At 36.5% G+C, this 16,589-nt stretch overlaps 2 protein-coding genes across 2 annotated transcripts; both read right to left on the reverse strand.

Annotated features, from left to right (window-relative positions):
- Nucleotides 1-1,267: 1,267 nt before the first annotated feature.
- On the reverse strand, nt 1,268-5,475 carry YBX1 (Y-box binding protein 1). Its single transcript, XM_053452324.1, has 8 exons — nt 5,173-5,475; nt 4,285-4,348; nt 3,891-3,924; nt 3,401-3,490; nt 2,827-3,126; nt 2,289-2,371; nt 1,943-2,208; nt 1,268-1,621 (listed from the first exon to the last, which is right to left on the reverse strand). The coding sequence occupies exons 1-7, from the start codon at nt 5,279-5,281 to the stop codon at nt 1,974-1,976; spliced, it is 915 nt and encodes a 304-aa protein (XP_053308299.1). The 5' UTR covers nt 5,282-5,475; the 3' UTR covers nt 1,268-1,621; nt 1,943-1,973.
- Nucleotides 5,476-8,358: 2,883 nt separating this feature from the next.
- PPIH (peptidylprolyl isomerase H) lies at nt 8,359-16,186 on the reverse strand. Its single transcript, XM_053452328.1, has 10 exons — nt 16,054-16,186; nt 15,334-15,398; nt 14,884-14,907; nt 14,283-14,327; nt 14,149-14,191; nt 13,853-13,945; nt 10,606-10,693; nt 10,293-10,333; nt 9,077-9,151; nt 8,359-8,586 (listed from the first exon to the last, which is right to left on the reverse strand). Exons 1-9 carry the CDS (start codon nt 16,117-16,119, stop codon nt 9,083-9,085), a joined length of 534 nt encoding a protein of 177 aa, XP_053308303.1. The 5' UTR covers nt 16,120-16,186; the 3' UTR covers nt 8,359-8,586; nt 9,077-9,082.
- Between the last annotated feature and the right edge of the window lie 403 nt (nt 16,187-16,589).

Consider the following 16,589-nt stretch of genomic DNA (forward strand, 5'->3'; position numbering starts at 1 on the left):
TAAAATACGTGTTTTCATAGTGAAAAATGTTTTTAAAAGAAAAAAAGACAAAGTATTAATTTGATCCTAAAATGTTTAAAGGGAAAGTACAGATTTATGAGAAATGCGCTCACCTATCACCGGTCTGTGGGGATCTCGTGCGCCAACTAAACATGAACTCGATAATCATCTCTGGTGAGGATAGAATCCAGTCGCAGTTAGACGGTTCTTCCCCTTTAACTGCGAGTTCAGCTCTCCGCCGTCATGCCAAAATAACGCGATTATCTTCTTTCAGCAGGTAATCGGGGATTTGGATCCTGATAATACACGCGGCGCTAATAATATTCCTTCGCGTAAACACTAGGAACGTGATTCTTGTACACATTTTATCCTGGAGGTTAACAGAAAAACACGTGAATATCTAACGTTGTGCGAAAAATAGCCCGCTGTGCCCCGCATCTCGGAGCCGTATCGCGACCGTCACTACCGCGCCATGTAGTTCACTCACAATAAATCCTCCACACCGTTTATATACGGCCCAATTCATGTTAAATCACAAGAGCAGGACTCTCTATTATGAACCGATGCGTTAATGGTTAATATTGTAACAGCATTACAGCATCTGTTGGTGCTATACAGGTTCGTGCCGGACTCACACAGCACACCTGAGAAGCTGCCATCAGCGGGAGCGATAAGAGACGCTCGCAAGGAAGCCGAGGCCATTTCTGCATAAAGTAGGGAGAGCAGCCAGCCACAGAGTTACGAAATCACCTGATCCATGACGCTGCGCAACCGGAGGACCGGAAACGGGGAGTCCGACTTATTTCACGCACACGAACCGGTACCAAGGTGCCCTCAAGGTGATGTATCGACTGTTAGATTGTGAACGCTCTCCCCGTCCAGTCCACGCATGTTTTTTGTGTTGGTTTCCTTATTTTGTTGCAGTTGAGGGAAATGGGGGGGGGTACCTGTTCTCCTGTTTGGTTAAAATGTTATCTACCTCCATTTACAGCTAAATATAAACTTTTAAAAATCAAATGTATTTTATTTACTAAATAGGCTGAACTTTTGTTTCAAGCGTGACACTTATATACGCTGCATTTCATGGTCCCAGTGTAACTAAATAAATGTTATATTCGTAAAACTACTCACACTGCATTCCCCAGAAAAAAAAAAAAAGTTTTCCCTAAGGGTTCAAAATGTCCAGAAATGTTACATCTCTACAGATGTTACTTTGTGACATTGTTACCTTTTCCTGAACACTCAGAAACCACGATTCACACAAATATTGTTATATTGAGACCTTTATTAACCGATGCTTGCAATTTGTTGACTTTGAAAAAAATCAGGTGTACGTTTTTATTACAAATTAAAAATGAGGTTCTTAAAAATCTTTATAGTTTGACCAGATAGGAAACAATTTAAAAACCTTTGAAGGTACATTGAGAAAAAATATGCTTTTAAAAAATCGTTGTTCCCAAAAGGAGACTTTAGATAAAAAATAAAAAATCATCTCTGCGAGATTCTGCGCAGGATGACGACATTATCTGGTCAACGGCAAAAAGCAAGCACTTAGGTCTTCAGTTCCAATTCTTTGTTCATTTCTTATTGCTGGAAATTTCAATCTTGTTTTGATGACAAACTGCAAAGAGGAGAACATAAAAGGGAACATACTTTGCTTAAAATGTACATAGGATTTTTTTCACCCCAGGAGGGGTCACTTTCAAAGGGCTGTAGCCATAACATAAAGGTCCTTTTACAGATTTTTACAACTGCATTAAAATTTGTGCAAAAAAAATATACATAAAAATATGAAATTTAATGAATTGCGCAAGCGTCGCACTTGCTTTGGAATAAATAGAGTTAAAAAAATTCCCCTATCGAACTTTTTACAATTATAAATAGTAATGAATGAATGAGCGAGCGAATGAATGCATTTTGCTGGCCAGAAGCGGAGACTAACCCGGATGGTGGTAGAGTTGGTAAGCCGGTGTTCACTCAGCACCGCCCTGCTCAGCCTCGGGAGCGGACGTGTTCTCAGCTGATGTTTCGGCTGCCTTGGTCTCTTTACCATCTTGTGGCTTAGGGTTTCCTGGGCGTCTGCGTCTGTAGTTGAAATTACGGCGGTATGGACGTTGAGGTGGTTGCTGACCCTGGGATCCATCCCCCTGATTCTCTTTGTCTTCTTCGTTTCCGTCTTCTCTGGGTTGTCTCTGACGAGGGGGTCCCCTGGGAAAGAGAAAGGAGCCGGTTATCTACTGCGCGAGAGAGAAGAGACTGCCGACGGGCGCTGCGGGAGAGATGGTTACCTGCGGAATCTTGGTCTGTAGCCTCTGAACATGTTCTGTCGCACTGGTCTGCCTTGATCGCCTGCACCTTGATTGTCTGCTCCCTGAGGGCGGTAAAAACAAGCATTAAACATTCATATTAGGGGCACGTGTAACATTTTAAGTTCCCCCTTTTTAACTGGGACACAAAATCAGGGGCACAGCCGGTTTCTTCCACAACTATCTACCTAGAACACTTGTCACCAGGATACATAGACAAGGGGACAAGCGTAATGCTTAGAAGAGTTCAGGAAGAGCTTCCGGTGACACTTAATCCGGGTAACTACATTGGACAAAAGTCACATTTAACTCAAGAACTGCTCGTTACAGATCCGGCCCCCCGGGGTCTCGTGGAGTAACATGTTTGACACGCATCAAGTTACCTAACCCACAAAGTGTTTTATCACCAACATCACAACATCAAGTCTAAGCACCACTGAAAGCATGAACACAAGAGCTAAGCCCAGCGAATGCGGATCAGTGGGTTACGGAAGAGAGTTTTAGAAAGTGCAAGTCTCACCTCTACAGCTTCTCCCTGGGGTGGTGCATTAGTATACTGAGGTCTGCGTATATACGGTCTCCGGAAGTATGGTGGGTATTGCCTCCTGTGGTATTGGCGCTGCTGGTTACCCCCCTCTCTCTCTGGTGCACTCTCCACTTCTTCTGGCTTTTCTCCACCTTCGCTGTTTTGGTAATTTTGCTGGTAGTTACGTGGACCCCGGCGACGTGGATAGCGCCTATAATGGTTACGGTCTGCTGCATATTTGCTACCTTGGACTGGAACACCACCAGGACCAGTTACATTAGCTGCTTCTGCACCCTGTCAAAGACACACAAAATCACATTAAATCCAAAGTCCCGCAGTAAAGGGAAGCGTCTGGTAACAGGTTAACGACCAACTTGTAGCCACAGTAGCCAATAACGAAGATGCCCACCCAGGCACCTCCAATATTAACATGCCACCTGTATCCAAGCCACAGCCAAACTAACTTTACACAAAGATCAGCCCAATGTGATGCGGGTCGTCGGTTATATGCTCAGGAGGTAAAAAAATATATATATATATTATATGCACTCGAAAGTTATAACCTCACCTTCTCTCCTTCCACTACATCAAACTCCACAGTCTCTCCGTCACCCACACTGCGAAGGTACTTCCTAGGGTTGTTCTTCTTAATGGCAGTCTGGAAAGTGAATATTAAAGATTAGCACGATGTACCCTGTCAGGCTCCAGTAATCTGCTGGGGGTTTAATGGGGGTCACTCAGTACTTGAAACGTTACCCGGTCGCTTTAAACAGGAAGGCAAGTGAGCCGCAGCGTTGCGGTTGGGCAGACATATGAAATACGGTAAGATTTTGGAAGATCTGTTTTATTGATCAGTTTTTGTTTTTAATTTATTGGCCAATTGGGAAGTTACGGGGATTGTTGAGGCCACCAACATATTATAAAGATATGCAGGCGATCCGGTGACAACTGGGTGCCGCTCACTGCAGCCAAGACTGGTTTATGACAGTTTGGACGTTGATACTTTAGTGTAAAGTGACAAACACATGGTACGTGTATTGGGGAGGAATAAGTCTTACCTGATGTACAAACACATCTTCCTTGGTGTCATTCCTACGGAACAAAAAAGGCAATTTAGCGACATGAATACACCTGAGATCAGAGACCCTCCATTACCCCAACTGGCCTGAAGACGCTGCGTGTTTCACAATTTAGAACGAGGCCTGTTAACTCGATTGTCGGACCCACACGTAACAAACCGTCACTTAACGCAAGATAGCTAATTACCGCCGCTACCCGGACAGAGTGTCGCGCTGTGTACCGCAAGCCAGAAAGAAACCTACATCATTACTAAAGAAACCTAGAATATAACAGCAGATCAGACCCTCTCGGCCCATCCGGACAGCCTGCTGTAAATCCATACATTTAACCTCTGTGCAGCGTGAATATAACGCTCATTACAGACAATCTTACCTGTTAATGAAGCCGTATCCGTTCCTCACATTAAACCATTTCACAGTCCCCAAAACCTTGGTTGCTGGAGGAGAAAAAAAAAAGTGTAAATTTGTATACAAATAATGGCGATAAACTAAAACACAACGTAACATTACACACAACGCACACAATATTATATACCGTATGTAGAGGGAACCTAAAGCTCTGACGGGATCCGGGCTCCCCCGCTAATCCCGGCCCCGAAGCGTGCTCACGGCCTAGGAAATGTAATTAATCTACCGGGCGGAAAACCTCAATCTAGCTTTATTAAAACAGCACATGACAGAGGGGACAATTAACGAACACGTGCCCCGATCACCGAAAGTCCCGCTGCCCGCTCAAGCACCAGGGCCCGAAAGGCTGAGCCACCACGTGGCTGACTCCAAGCCAAGCCACTACCCTGAGCCCACAGGGGGGCAGGCACCGGGTCACAGGGCATTCCCCCGGCCCGATATCAGAACAGGGTGGGGGGAGAGTTGGGTGGTTTATGGAGGGAACGGGGCAATGGGAACGGGTGGGCTCAGACACAAAAGCGGCGGCGGGCGAAGAGTAGGCCGCAGGCGGCGGACATTTTGAGGCCCTGATAGCTGCGAGGACACGGGGAAGCGGTGACGTCACGGCGCGGGGTGGAATGTCGCGAGGGTGGGGGGCGCGTGGCAAACGCTCCACGACGGTTTAAAGCCGTTCGGTTCAAACCCAAGGACCCGCCTTAACCCCCTCAGCTCCAGGACGGTGACCAACGGTTTTTTTTAAAATAAAATTAAACATTTTTTTACAAAAAAAAAAAAAAAACGGTGGTCCGACTGCGCGGCGCTAAAGGGGGGTTAAAGCGATACGGCAGAGAAAGGGCGAAGCCGCCTCACTCACCGATGACCTTTTTCTCTCCCACAGTGGCCGCCGGTTCTGTGACGGGCTTGCTGTCCAAGGCGGCTGGCTGCTGCGGCTGCTGCTGCACGGTTTCGACCTCACTGCTCATGATGGTTTTCTTCTGGTGATGACTCGGGCCGGCGGTGGCTCGTTTGTGTTATCGTTATTTTTCTTCTCTTCCCCCGGGTGTTGATGGTAACTAAGGCCGGCGGTGGGGGGGGCTGGTGCCTTCGAGCTCCCTCGCTTGTCCGCTTTCCGCTCCCGCTACCGATCGAACTGCCTAGAATGACGTGACAGACGGGTTAATCCTCGCAGACGGCCCCGCCCCATGCGGCGTCTGGTTGGACCAGCTTTGCGTCTGTCTGAGGGGGCTGCGCGAGCCCGCCCGCTAATTGGCCGCGATGAGTTGTCGGTCAAAAATCAGCGGGGCTGTCGTTGGGCTGGGTGTTTCGCGGACGCTCCCTATTGCCTGAAGGCTCTGTCAATCACAGAGTGGGACGGCTTAGTCGCGACCGTGGCCTCAGACGGCACCATATCTGTCCAGAATACTAACTAAAACAGAGGGGAGGGGGGTGAGCCCGCGGTACCCGCTGTGTCAGTCCGTAGCTCGGTGACACACGGACTCCATGCCCGTGACAAACGAAACCCTATAGCATTTACACATAGAATCCGGCAATTCAGTGACTCGCCGGAAATACACGCACCCCCCCGTGCAAGAATTATAAAAACAGCCAGCAGGAAAATAAATACATTCCCGGTACAAATTACAAAAACCCAGATTTATGTCTTAAAAATAACCTAAAGATACAATTCAGAATTAACCTCCTGCACATGCGCAGATTAGGAAGCCTTAAATATCCCCTGTCTGTATCTATCTATCTATCTATGTAACCATCTGTATCTGTCTGTCTGTCTATTCATCTACCTATCTATCTATGTATCTGTCTGTCTCCGTCCAATATGTCTAATAACTTCTATTAAAAAGGGTGTTGAAGAAATGCCCGTAAAGCTCCCCAAAATGTAAAGGTAACAGGACGATCACGCACATCACCGTAAGACACAAACATTGGCCAAAGGTTATGATGGCGTTAATGTGGTGAATAAAGGCCACAAAGGTGAATAAACTTCATCTGTTAACCCAAAGAAACTGGGCGCCGCTGCCCCGGGCAATCCCTTTCTGAATATCGGGGAAAGGCAGCCATGACAGCGGAGACCTGTTTGAAACAATGTTTGCATTTTCTAACTCTTTGGCTGCCTTGAAGGGACAGTTTAATGTAATGAAAATACGCTGTGAGTAACCCTAACACTCCGTGAGCGCATTAATGGTAGAAGCTGCAACCCTGCAGCTACAGCTGCCCTCCTCTGTGGTTGCTGGAAGCAGCCAATCAGTGGCAAGAAAGCGCTGCCATTAAAATCAGCGTGAACACTTTTCACGCGTGCGCATTGGAGTCTGGATAGACCCCCACCCGCGAGTCAGCGCTGGGGGTCGCACGCAGGGAGATGCGCTCAACCAAACACACCTACTGCGGGTATTGGGGGGGCAGAAGACAGGGGTGAATGCATATGGGGGGGGGTTCCGCAGAGGGACACCATGGAAATTTAAAGGGATCTCTCAGCTGATGACTCCACACGATGACTGAAGTGTCCCTTTAAATATATAATCATTAACATGTTTCATCTGTATGAGCCAGGCCCTCCTCACCTGTAACTCCTGGTATGTGATGCGCTAATTGTTATATGGAACATGATGGTGCTAAATAAATAAATATCAATAAATACCAATAATAAAATACATAATACTAATTATAATAAAATAATAAAATACATAATAATAATTACAATAATAATGATAAATAATGTAACCTGAACCACGGTTTACTTATTAAGCCCCATAAGAGTGAGTGAGTGAGTGCTCACTCGGAATGCGCATCTGTTTATGCTTCCTGCCTCCGGACTGCCCCCCCCAAATAATCTGTTTCATTCTCTAATTCTGGTTCATCCTGTAAAGGCTGATTAGTCTGATGCAATTGTTGGGGGGGGGTGTATTATGCATACATTGCATGATAAACATATAAAGGAGGCTCCCTGTGGATCTGGGAGCGTGAATGAGACACTCTCGTCATTTACAAGTGGTGAGTTAGCGCCGTGTATACATAGATTCCCCCTGCCGGGGCTTCCCCGCGGTGCCGTCTCCCATTGATTGTTTCAGGTTGCTGTTATAAAGGGTGTGAGCATCGGGTTACTTTACATCCCGGAGAGCACATTTATAATGTACAGAAAGTGTATAATTATTTAGGCTAAATCAGTACAATGTATGGACCGCGGGTCTCGGCCGAGACTTAAACCATCACTTTGTTTTTTACAAACATTCTGGAAAATGATGATATACCTCGCGAGCGTAAAGTAGGCAGAGAATACGAACTGATCCAACGCTTTGATCCAGCTGTAATATAGCACCGAAAAAAATGCACAAATTGATTAATCGTCCGTTTACGCTCTTTTCCACAGTAAGGAATGACACTAGTAGCCAGGTACAAACTGGTGGAGACAATCATGGTGGCACTCGTGTCCCGGCTCCTATCCCAATCTCCAGAGATGTGTTTAGTGGAATCAGAGACCGGTGAAACGATATAAACTTCTATCCACCGTCGGTCAAAGGATTCGGGTCACTCAGTTGTTTTCATAGAAAACAAGGACATTTCTGGCAAAAAGGGTTTCTAACGATCAATTAGCCTTTAAAACTTCAACTTGGATCAGCGAACACAACGTGCCATTGGAACACAGGAGTGATGGGAGTGATAAAGGGCAATTGGAACAGAGGAGTAATAATTTAAAAATATCCTCCCCCTGCTGCCTATCCTGAAAGCAGGAAGCATACTTACGTACACTTCCTGCCCCTACACGGGAGTTCATATAAGTAAACAGGAGCTTATCCGAAATCGAGGTTAGTAGCAGCAGTCAATTGCACGTATGTTATCTGAGTACTTATGTCTGGGATCTTTACTTCTGCTGCAAAACCAGACTGCAGTCCGCACAGTTTATGAAACGGGTTTCCAGAAATAGATCTCATTGCCATAAAGCAAGGTAATAGTTATTTTGGAAACCCAAATCTACATCTCAACCCCTTACCTCAAGAAATATGTCCGAATACGTGGAGGGCCGCTCATACCGACACAAAACCAATCATTAAACACAAGTTGTTTATTAGAAAAATATAAGTAAAAAAGAAAATTCCAACACACAGTTTTTTGCTGGGATTTCCGCAGCCTCTGAATCCAGAAAACATAGGTGAATTCATTTCAATAGTCCGTCAGTTTTCCACGTGACGTACAGAACAGCGAGCGTGTACATGTAATAGACATACATGTAAACATAGGCCTCTGGTATCTTGTATAACGGAGGGGGTGATATTATCTGGAAATAGAAACACAAAACATGATGTCAGCACTTAAGATCTAGAAAAAAATCCTTAGACAATACATTCAAGAGGCAGATATATGAACTACCCGACGTTGTAAAGAACAGTAATCGGCAAAGTTGATGTCAAAATATAAGAAGTTTGGCTTCAGTGGTAAAAGTAAAGGGGAAAAACATACTTCACACTCAGTTTGGGGTTTAAATGTTAAAGAGGGCAAACAAGGTCACAAAAAAGGAATTACTATTTTTGATAACTTATCTAGCCCTGGAGATTTTTCCTGCCCATAGCCAAACATCAATTTATTTACCAGCTATATTTATCACCCCCATTACTCCTGTGTTCCAATGGCCCTTTATCACTCCCATCACTCCTGTGTTCCAATGGCACGTTGTGTTCGCTGATTAAGTTTAAAAGGCTAATTGATGGTTAGAATATAACCACAGGCTGCTTTGAGACCACAGGTTAGTATTTAACAGAGTAACTCACCCTCCGTTACATTTCTCCACACTGGGCTATCACAACTGGTAATTTGGGTTTATTGTTAGGACCCGTTGGCACATTCTGAAAGATACAGATCAGATATTCAAATGCGTTTTCAAAACACAATTTTGTTGATCCTAATAAGGTACGGTTATTGTTAGGAAGAGCTTTTTTGGGTGCAAAGCATGTCACAGATCGTAATCTACAAGAACAGTCCAGAGGTTTCCATGGTAACTGCACCACATTTAGCCCCAGAGCATGATACTGCAGAGCCTGGAGGCTTTCCCTGCTCAGACACATCCTACACCAAGAAACTATAATAAATGTTACTTCTTCCTGTTGCAGTATAAAGTTTCTACACGATGCATAACCCTGCATTTATGCACAGAGGTGGTTGCATTTTTCTTTCCTTTTGTGCCACCACCTTTGCCAAACACTATAAAGTGCTTTAACTGCTGAGATGTTTACTGCAAGAGGCAGCATTAAGCCAAACAATCCCGCTCACATAACTGATGGAAGGCCTCTCCCACGTTAAGCAAACAGCACAGGCTGATATAATGTCCTGTTGCAAAGCCAAGTCCCCAAACAATTCGCCTTTTAACCAAAAGACCTTTAACATGCAGGGCTTTGCGGAAGGAAAGAGGTGGCTTCAGAAGGTTTTAATTGCATTGGGAAAGATTTACTGCCATTCTGACACAGTTTGTACAAACGGAAGACTGTGTAAATATTGGTATCAGTCGGCAATATCCTCTCCGTAGCTTTCTGCATCGTGGCGCGATGGTGGTCTTGCTGTCTTGGGTGGGTTTATTCCAGACAGAAAACAGACCACACGCACGGACCTATGCGGTGAGGCACAAAACAGTTAACACCAGGTCCACGACGCCAGTATAATCAGGGACAGAGAGGAGTGCTGAATAAGACTAACCAGGTCCAAGTCAGTCCCTTGACTTAACACATCAGGGTTTATTCACCAAAGTGAGAGTTTGCAGTAGAGTTATGTTTCAGCTTCTTGACTTCACCATACATTTTGAAAATCCTAAGGTTAATTCTATGAACATTTGGTACTCTTATCAAACGAGATAAAGCTGTTACAATAATGTTCCAGTGTTAACACCAAGTGGTAATAAACCAGTACACTACAGTCCACCCCACTATTAACCATTTGCAGTTTGCCGTTACAGTTGCCTGTACATAATTTCTTCATGAAAAGAAACTCTCTTACCTCAATTTTCCTCATTACTAGGAGTCCATCAACAACCTTACCTGTGGACACAAACATGTTAGATCAGACACAGCATGCAACGGTTACGGGGCTTGTCCGCTGAGCAGTGCGCCTGATAAGTAAAAATGACTCGGGTGGAATTGAAAGAGAATATACATTTATGTTATGTACAAAATGTTATATTTTGCAAATGTGCGTTACTCATACCCGACAGCGCAGCGAGAGCCTCTGCAGAGCCGGTAATTATAAAAAACAAGAGTAACACTGATAACAATAACTTTACGACTGTTCCACCAAGGTGCTGAACACTCACCAAAAACCACATGCTTCCCATCCAGCCAATCGCACTTCGAGCATGTGATAAAAAACTGGCAGCCGTTCGTTCCGGGGCCGCTGTTAGCCTGCAAATGGAAGAAACCTTTAAACCCTTCAGGACCGGAATCTTCGTGCTGCGTCTTCCCTTGAAGACCGCAGTTTTATTTAAATATTTAAAAAAAAAAAAAATAGAATCAAGTGGCCAGTTCAAAACGCCTTCATGCTCTTCTTTCTGCCCAAGTCACACATATTTTCAGCAGATATTCGGTTTTATAAAGATGCCAGTGAGAGGGCATACACTACGACAGTACTCAGGAGCAATTGTGTGCAACGTATTTATAAATGACCTTGCAATAGGCATATTAAATTTAATATTAAAAAAATAATATATTTAATATTAAATTTAATATTAAAAAAAATAATAAATTTAATATTAAATTTAATATTAAAAAAATAATATATTTAATATTAAATTTAATATTAAAAAAATAATATATTTTTTTAATATTAAATTTAATATTAAATATATTATTTTTTTAATATTAAATTTATTATTTTTTTAATATTAAATTTAATATTAAATTTATTATTTTTTTAATATTAAATTTAATATTAAAAAAATAATAAATTTAATATTAAATTTAATATTAAAAAAATAATATATTTAATATTAAATTTATTATTTTTTTAATATTAAATTTAATATTAAAAAAATAATATATTTAATATTAAATTTAATATTAAAAAAATAATATATTTAATATTAAATATATTATTTTTTTAATATTAAATTTAATATTAAAAAAATAATAAATTTAATATTAAAAAAATAATATATTTAATATTAAATATATTATTTTTTTAATATTAAATTTATTATTTTTTTAATATTAAATTTAATATTAAATATATTATTTTTTTAATATTAAATTTAATATTAAAAAAATAATAAATTTAATATTAAAAAAATAATATATTTAATATTAAATATATTATTTTTTTAATATTAAATTTATTATTTTTTTAATATTAAATTTAATATTAAAAAAATAATATATTTAATATTAAATTTAATATTAAAAAAATAATAAATTTAATATTAAATTTAATATTAAAAAAATAATATATTTAATATTAAATTTAATATTAAATTTATTATTTTTTTAATATTAAATTTAATATTAAAAAAATAATATATTTAATATTAAATTTAATATAAAAAAAATAATAAATTTAATATTAAATTTAATATTAAAAAAATAATATATTTAATATTAAATTTAATATTAAATTTATTATTTTTTTAATATTAAATTTAATATTAAAAAAATAATATATTTAATATTAAATTTAATATTAAAAAAATAATATATTTAATATTAAATATATTATTTTTTTAATATTAAATTTATTATTTTTTTAATATTAAATTTAATATTAAATTTAATATTAAATTTATTATTTTTTTAATATTAAATTTAATATTAAAAAAATAATAAATTTAATATTAAAAAAATAATATATTTAATATTAAATTTATTATTTTTTTAATATTAAATTTAATATTAAAAAAATAATATATTTAATATTAAATTTAATATTAAAAAAATAATATATTTAATATTAAATATATTATTTTTTTAATATTAAATTTATTATTTTTTTAATATTAAATTTAATATTAAAAAAATAATATATTTAATATTAAATTTAATATTAAAAAAATATTAAATTTAATATTAAAAAAATAATATATTTAATATTAAATTTAATATAAAAAAAATAATATATTTAATATTAAATTTAATATTAAAAAAATAATATATTTAATATTAAATTTAATATTAAAAAAATAATAAATTTAATATTAAATATATTATTTTTTTAATATTAAATTTAATATTAAATATATTATTTTTTTAATATTAAATTTAATATTAAAAAAATAATATATTTAATATTAAATTTAATATTAAAAAAATAATATATTTAATATTAAATTTAATATTAAAAAAATAATAAATTTATTATTTTTTTAATATTAAATTTAATATTAAATTTATTATTTTTTTAATATTAAATATATTATTTTTTTAATATTAAATTTAATATTAAATATATTATTTTTTTAATATTAAATTTAATATTAAATATATTATTTTTTTAATATTAAATTTAATATTAAATATATTATTTTTTTAATATTAAATTTAATATTAAAAAAATAATAAATTTAATATTAAATATATTATTTTTTTAATATTAAATTTAATATTAAAAAAATAATATATTTAATATTAAATTTAATATTAAAAAAATAATATATTTAATATTAAATATATTATTTTTTTAATATTAAATTTATTATTAAATATATTATTTTTTTAATATTAAATTTAATATTAAATTTATTATTTTTTTAATATTAAATTTAATATTAAATATATTATTTTTTTAATATTAAATTTAATATTAAAAAAATAATAAATTTAATATTAAAAAAATAATATATTTAATATTAAATATATTATTTTTTTAATATTAAATTTAATATTAAATATATTATTTTTTTAATATATTTAATATTAAATTTAATATTAAAAAAATAATATATTTAATATTAAATTTATTATTTTTTTAATATTAAATTTATTATTTTTTTAATAATAAATTTAATATTAAAAAAATAATATATTTAATATTAAATTTAATATTAAAAAAATAATAAATTTAATATTAAATTTAATATTAAATATATTATTTTTTTAATATTAAATTTAATATTAAATATATTATTTTTTTAATATTAAATTTAATATTAAAAAAATAATAAATTTAATATTAAAAAAATAATATATTTAATATTAAATATATTATTAAATTTAATATTAAAAAAATAATAAATTTAATATAAAAAAAATTTTTAATATTAAATTTAATATTAAATTTATTATTTTTTTAATATTAAATTTAATATTAAAAAAATAATATATTTAATATTAAATATATTATTTTTTAATATTAAAAAAATAATATATTTAATATTAAATTTAATTATTTTTTTAATATTAAATTTAATATTAAATAAATAATATATTTCATATTAAATTTAATATTTATTTCATATTAAATATATTATTTTTTTAATATTAAATTTAATAATATATTTAATATTAAATTTACGCAGGAGAAACTCACCAAGTTAATGTGGCAAAACAAAACAAAAGGGGTGCTGTAGTACATACCATGGACAGAAGGCCAGGGGCAGAGTGCTTTAGCTTAAAGTTCTCATCTGTAAATGGTCCTCTGTATATACTTGCAACTCCAGTGCCATCTCCCTTTAAAGGAACCAACATATTAAATAGTGGAAAGAATACTTCATGATGTATCTTACATTGTATGCAACCAGAAATGGACACCGATGCATGCTTTCCAGATGGTGGAGTGTCCTCACGTAACAGACGCAGGTCTACGCCAGCTACAATTGCTGCTTCAGGAGATTATTTTCATAAAACGTTTACTTTTTTCAACAGAAACTTACATTAACAAAGTCGCCGCCTTGGATCATGAAATCTTTTATTACCCTAAGGGAAAAAAAAAAGGAAGGAAACATTAAGAAAGACATTGAGAGGAAAAACAATGATACAACAGAACGAGGTAGCCCCCTGTACTCACCTATGGAACGTGCTTCCTTTATATCCTATAGGGACACCGTCCTTCCTGGAACAAGATGCACATTAGACAAAATAAACAAATGGAAAGAAAAAGTGAAGTCTTCTATATCCAGTTTTTTAAGGTGAAATCAGGTCAGATTTAATGTCTTTGCTCCGGCTGCAGGAAGATCTTTCTCTGAATATTGCACAGATATATGAGTGAGATTTATTGTATTACATGCATTATACAGGGCCAGCCATTTGTTGCTGAATGAACCTGCTGGTATCAGCCCTTCATAATGAATTAAAGGATTCCCATACCACCCCCTTTGTGTTACCAAAAGCAAAAAAAGCGGTCACACCACACGCTCTGGATAATTACCAACAAAGACTTTCTAAGGTTCTAAGTGACAAGAAAAAACAAAAAAAACATGTTTATACTCTTATTCTTTAAAGTAGTAGCATCTTTGATAATATTTTTAAATTCTACAAGCACATCCATACATTGTTTCTTGAAAATAAAAAAGTGGTAATAAGGTAACAGATGCAGGATGATCATTAGACAATATAAATACGTAAGCATGCAGTAATGCTGCAAAGTTTCCAGTTTTGAAGACACAAACCTAAATTCACCGGTGCAGAACTGCCTGGAATGAAGAAAAAAAAAAGAAAAAAGAATGGGTTAAAAAAATGTGTGAAGCAGTACAGGCTCATATAGGACTCTGCTGTGAATGGTAACCCCCGCTGACTGTGAATAAGTAATTGGTTCATTCACATATAGACAACAGAAGACCAGAAAGACTATGTATGTTTATGTTTACATGTAAACATCTCAACGGTGAGATATATATCTCTCTCTCTCTATATATATACACACACACACACTGCTGCTGCTATTATGCATAATAAATGTGCTACTATCCTGACATGATTTAAGTTTCAGTATAGCACACAAAAACGCACAGCATGGAGTAGTTGTAGAAGGAATGTTTTGTGACTTCATGCTTCCATCCATGTTTAACGTGGATGGAGGTAGAAATGTGCCATTAGTGGGTTTTTCCCGGTAAAATCACCTGAAATTCTCTGCTGTTTTCGGAACAACATCTGCAAAGAGTTCAATTTTCATCCGGCCGACCTCCTGGAAAAAGCACAAACATTTAGCAACATAAAAGAAAATAACACTGCAGACCGTACAGTCCACGCTGTAGCTGAACATCGGAATCACTCTCTTATTATATATGTATTTATACCTGTTGTATATTTTATCACCTGAAAGGCCAAAGGAGGGACACTTAACTTCATGGGGGGTAGTGATGTGACTGCCAGACACAGACTTTTTGGCTTATTGATAGCTATTTAGTGAAGCATTTCAAAAGAAGAAAGTATTTTATTCACACAATTTAATTGATAAATGTACCCCCATTCCCAACAAACATTCTGAGCTCCGAGAGAAGAGGGGCATCAGGGGAAGAAAATTAGGGGCATTAGGGGTTTAGGGCCCAAAGAGGGACTGAGGAAACAAAACAGGGACACTTGGGAGTTATGGAACCCCAAACCGCATGTTACATGAAAACAATCCTTTGGCGGCAAATATTTATTATAGGTGACCAGTATACGGAAAATAATGAATGAAAAGGGCTGCTACGGAAGGCCACGGTAAAGTGAGGCAGGAACACATTGTACAGACCCCGCCACACCCCCTATACCTAGCGACCCTGAGCCCACGCAGGGCAATAACATAAGAAAACAGGGGCTGCCGCTAACTGCACGCCCACAAACACGCGGTCCGTTACCTGCCCTCCGATGCTGACATCGAAGAACACGATTGGATTGTTGGAGCTGGAAGCCGGTGCCGCCATGTCTATCTGTGGCAGATCCGGAAGAGGCGGGGGAAGCTAGATTCACTACATCCGGTTCTGACAGCGCGTGGCAAGGTAGTGCCAGCTGCGCATGCGCAGAGACTGCACTTGTCTAAAGCCTTTCCGGAATAGCCTAGACACGCAGCAAGAATACCTGCAGTGTGTCATCGTATCACGCAATACACGTGGGCGTTCAAATGCTTATAGTACAGCGATAAGATCACGATTAAACCCTGCATCTATGTAATATATATATATATATATATATATATATATATATATATATATATATATACACACACGCACACACGTGTTTACATATGTACGTTATTTACTATCATGAAGGGTGACCTTGCATGTATGTGGCAGGATGTGGCATGGCATACAGTCCTTTATATTACTGCAGCATTTACACACAGTGAATCATGTGAAGGTACATGTCTACTATATATCCACTCCCACCTTTTATT

This window comes from Spea bombifrons, chromosome 12 (genome assembly GCF_027358695.1).
Source record: "Spea bombifrons isolate aSpeBom1 chromosome 12, aSpeBom1.2.pri, whole genome shotgun sequence".
Taxonomy (NCBI): domain Eukaryota; kingdom Metazoa; phylum Chordata; class Amphibia; order Anura; family Pelobatidae; genus Spea; species Spea bombifrons.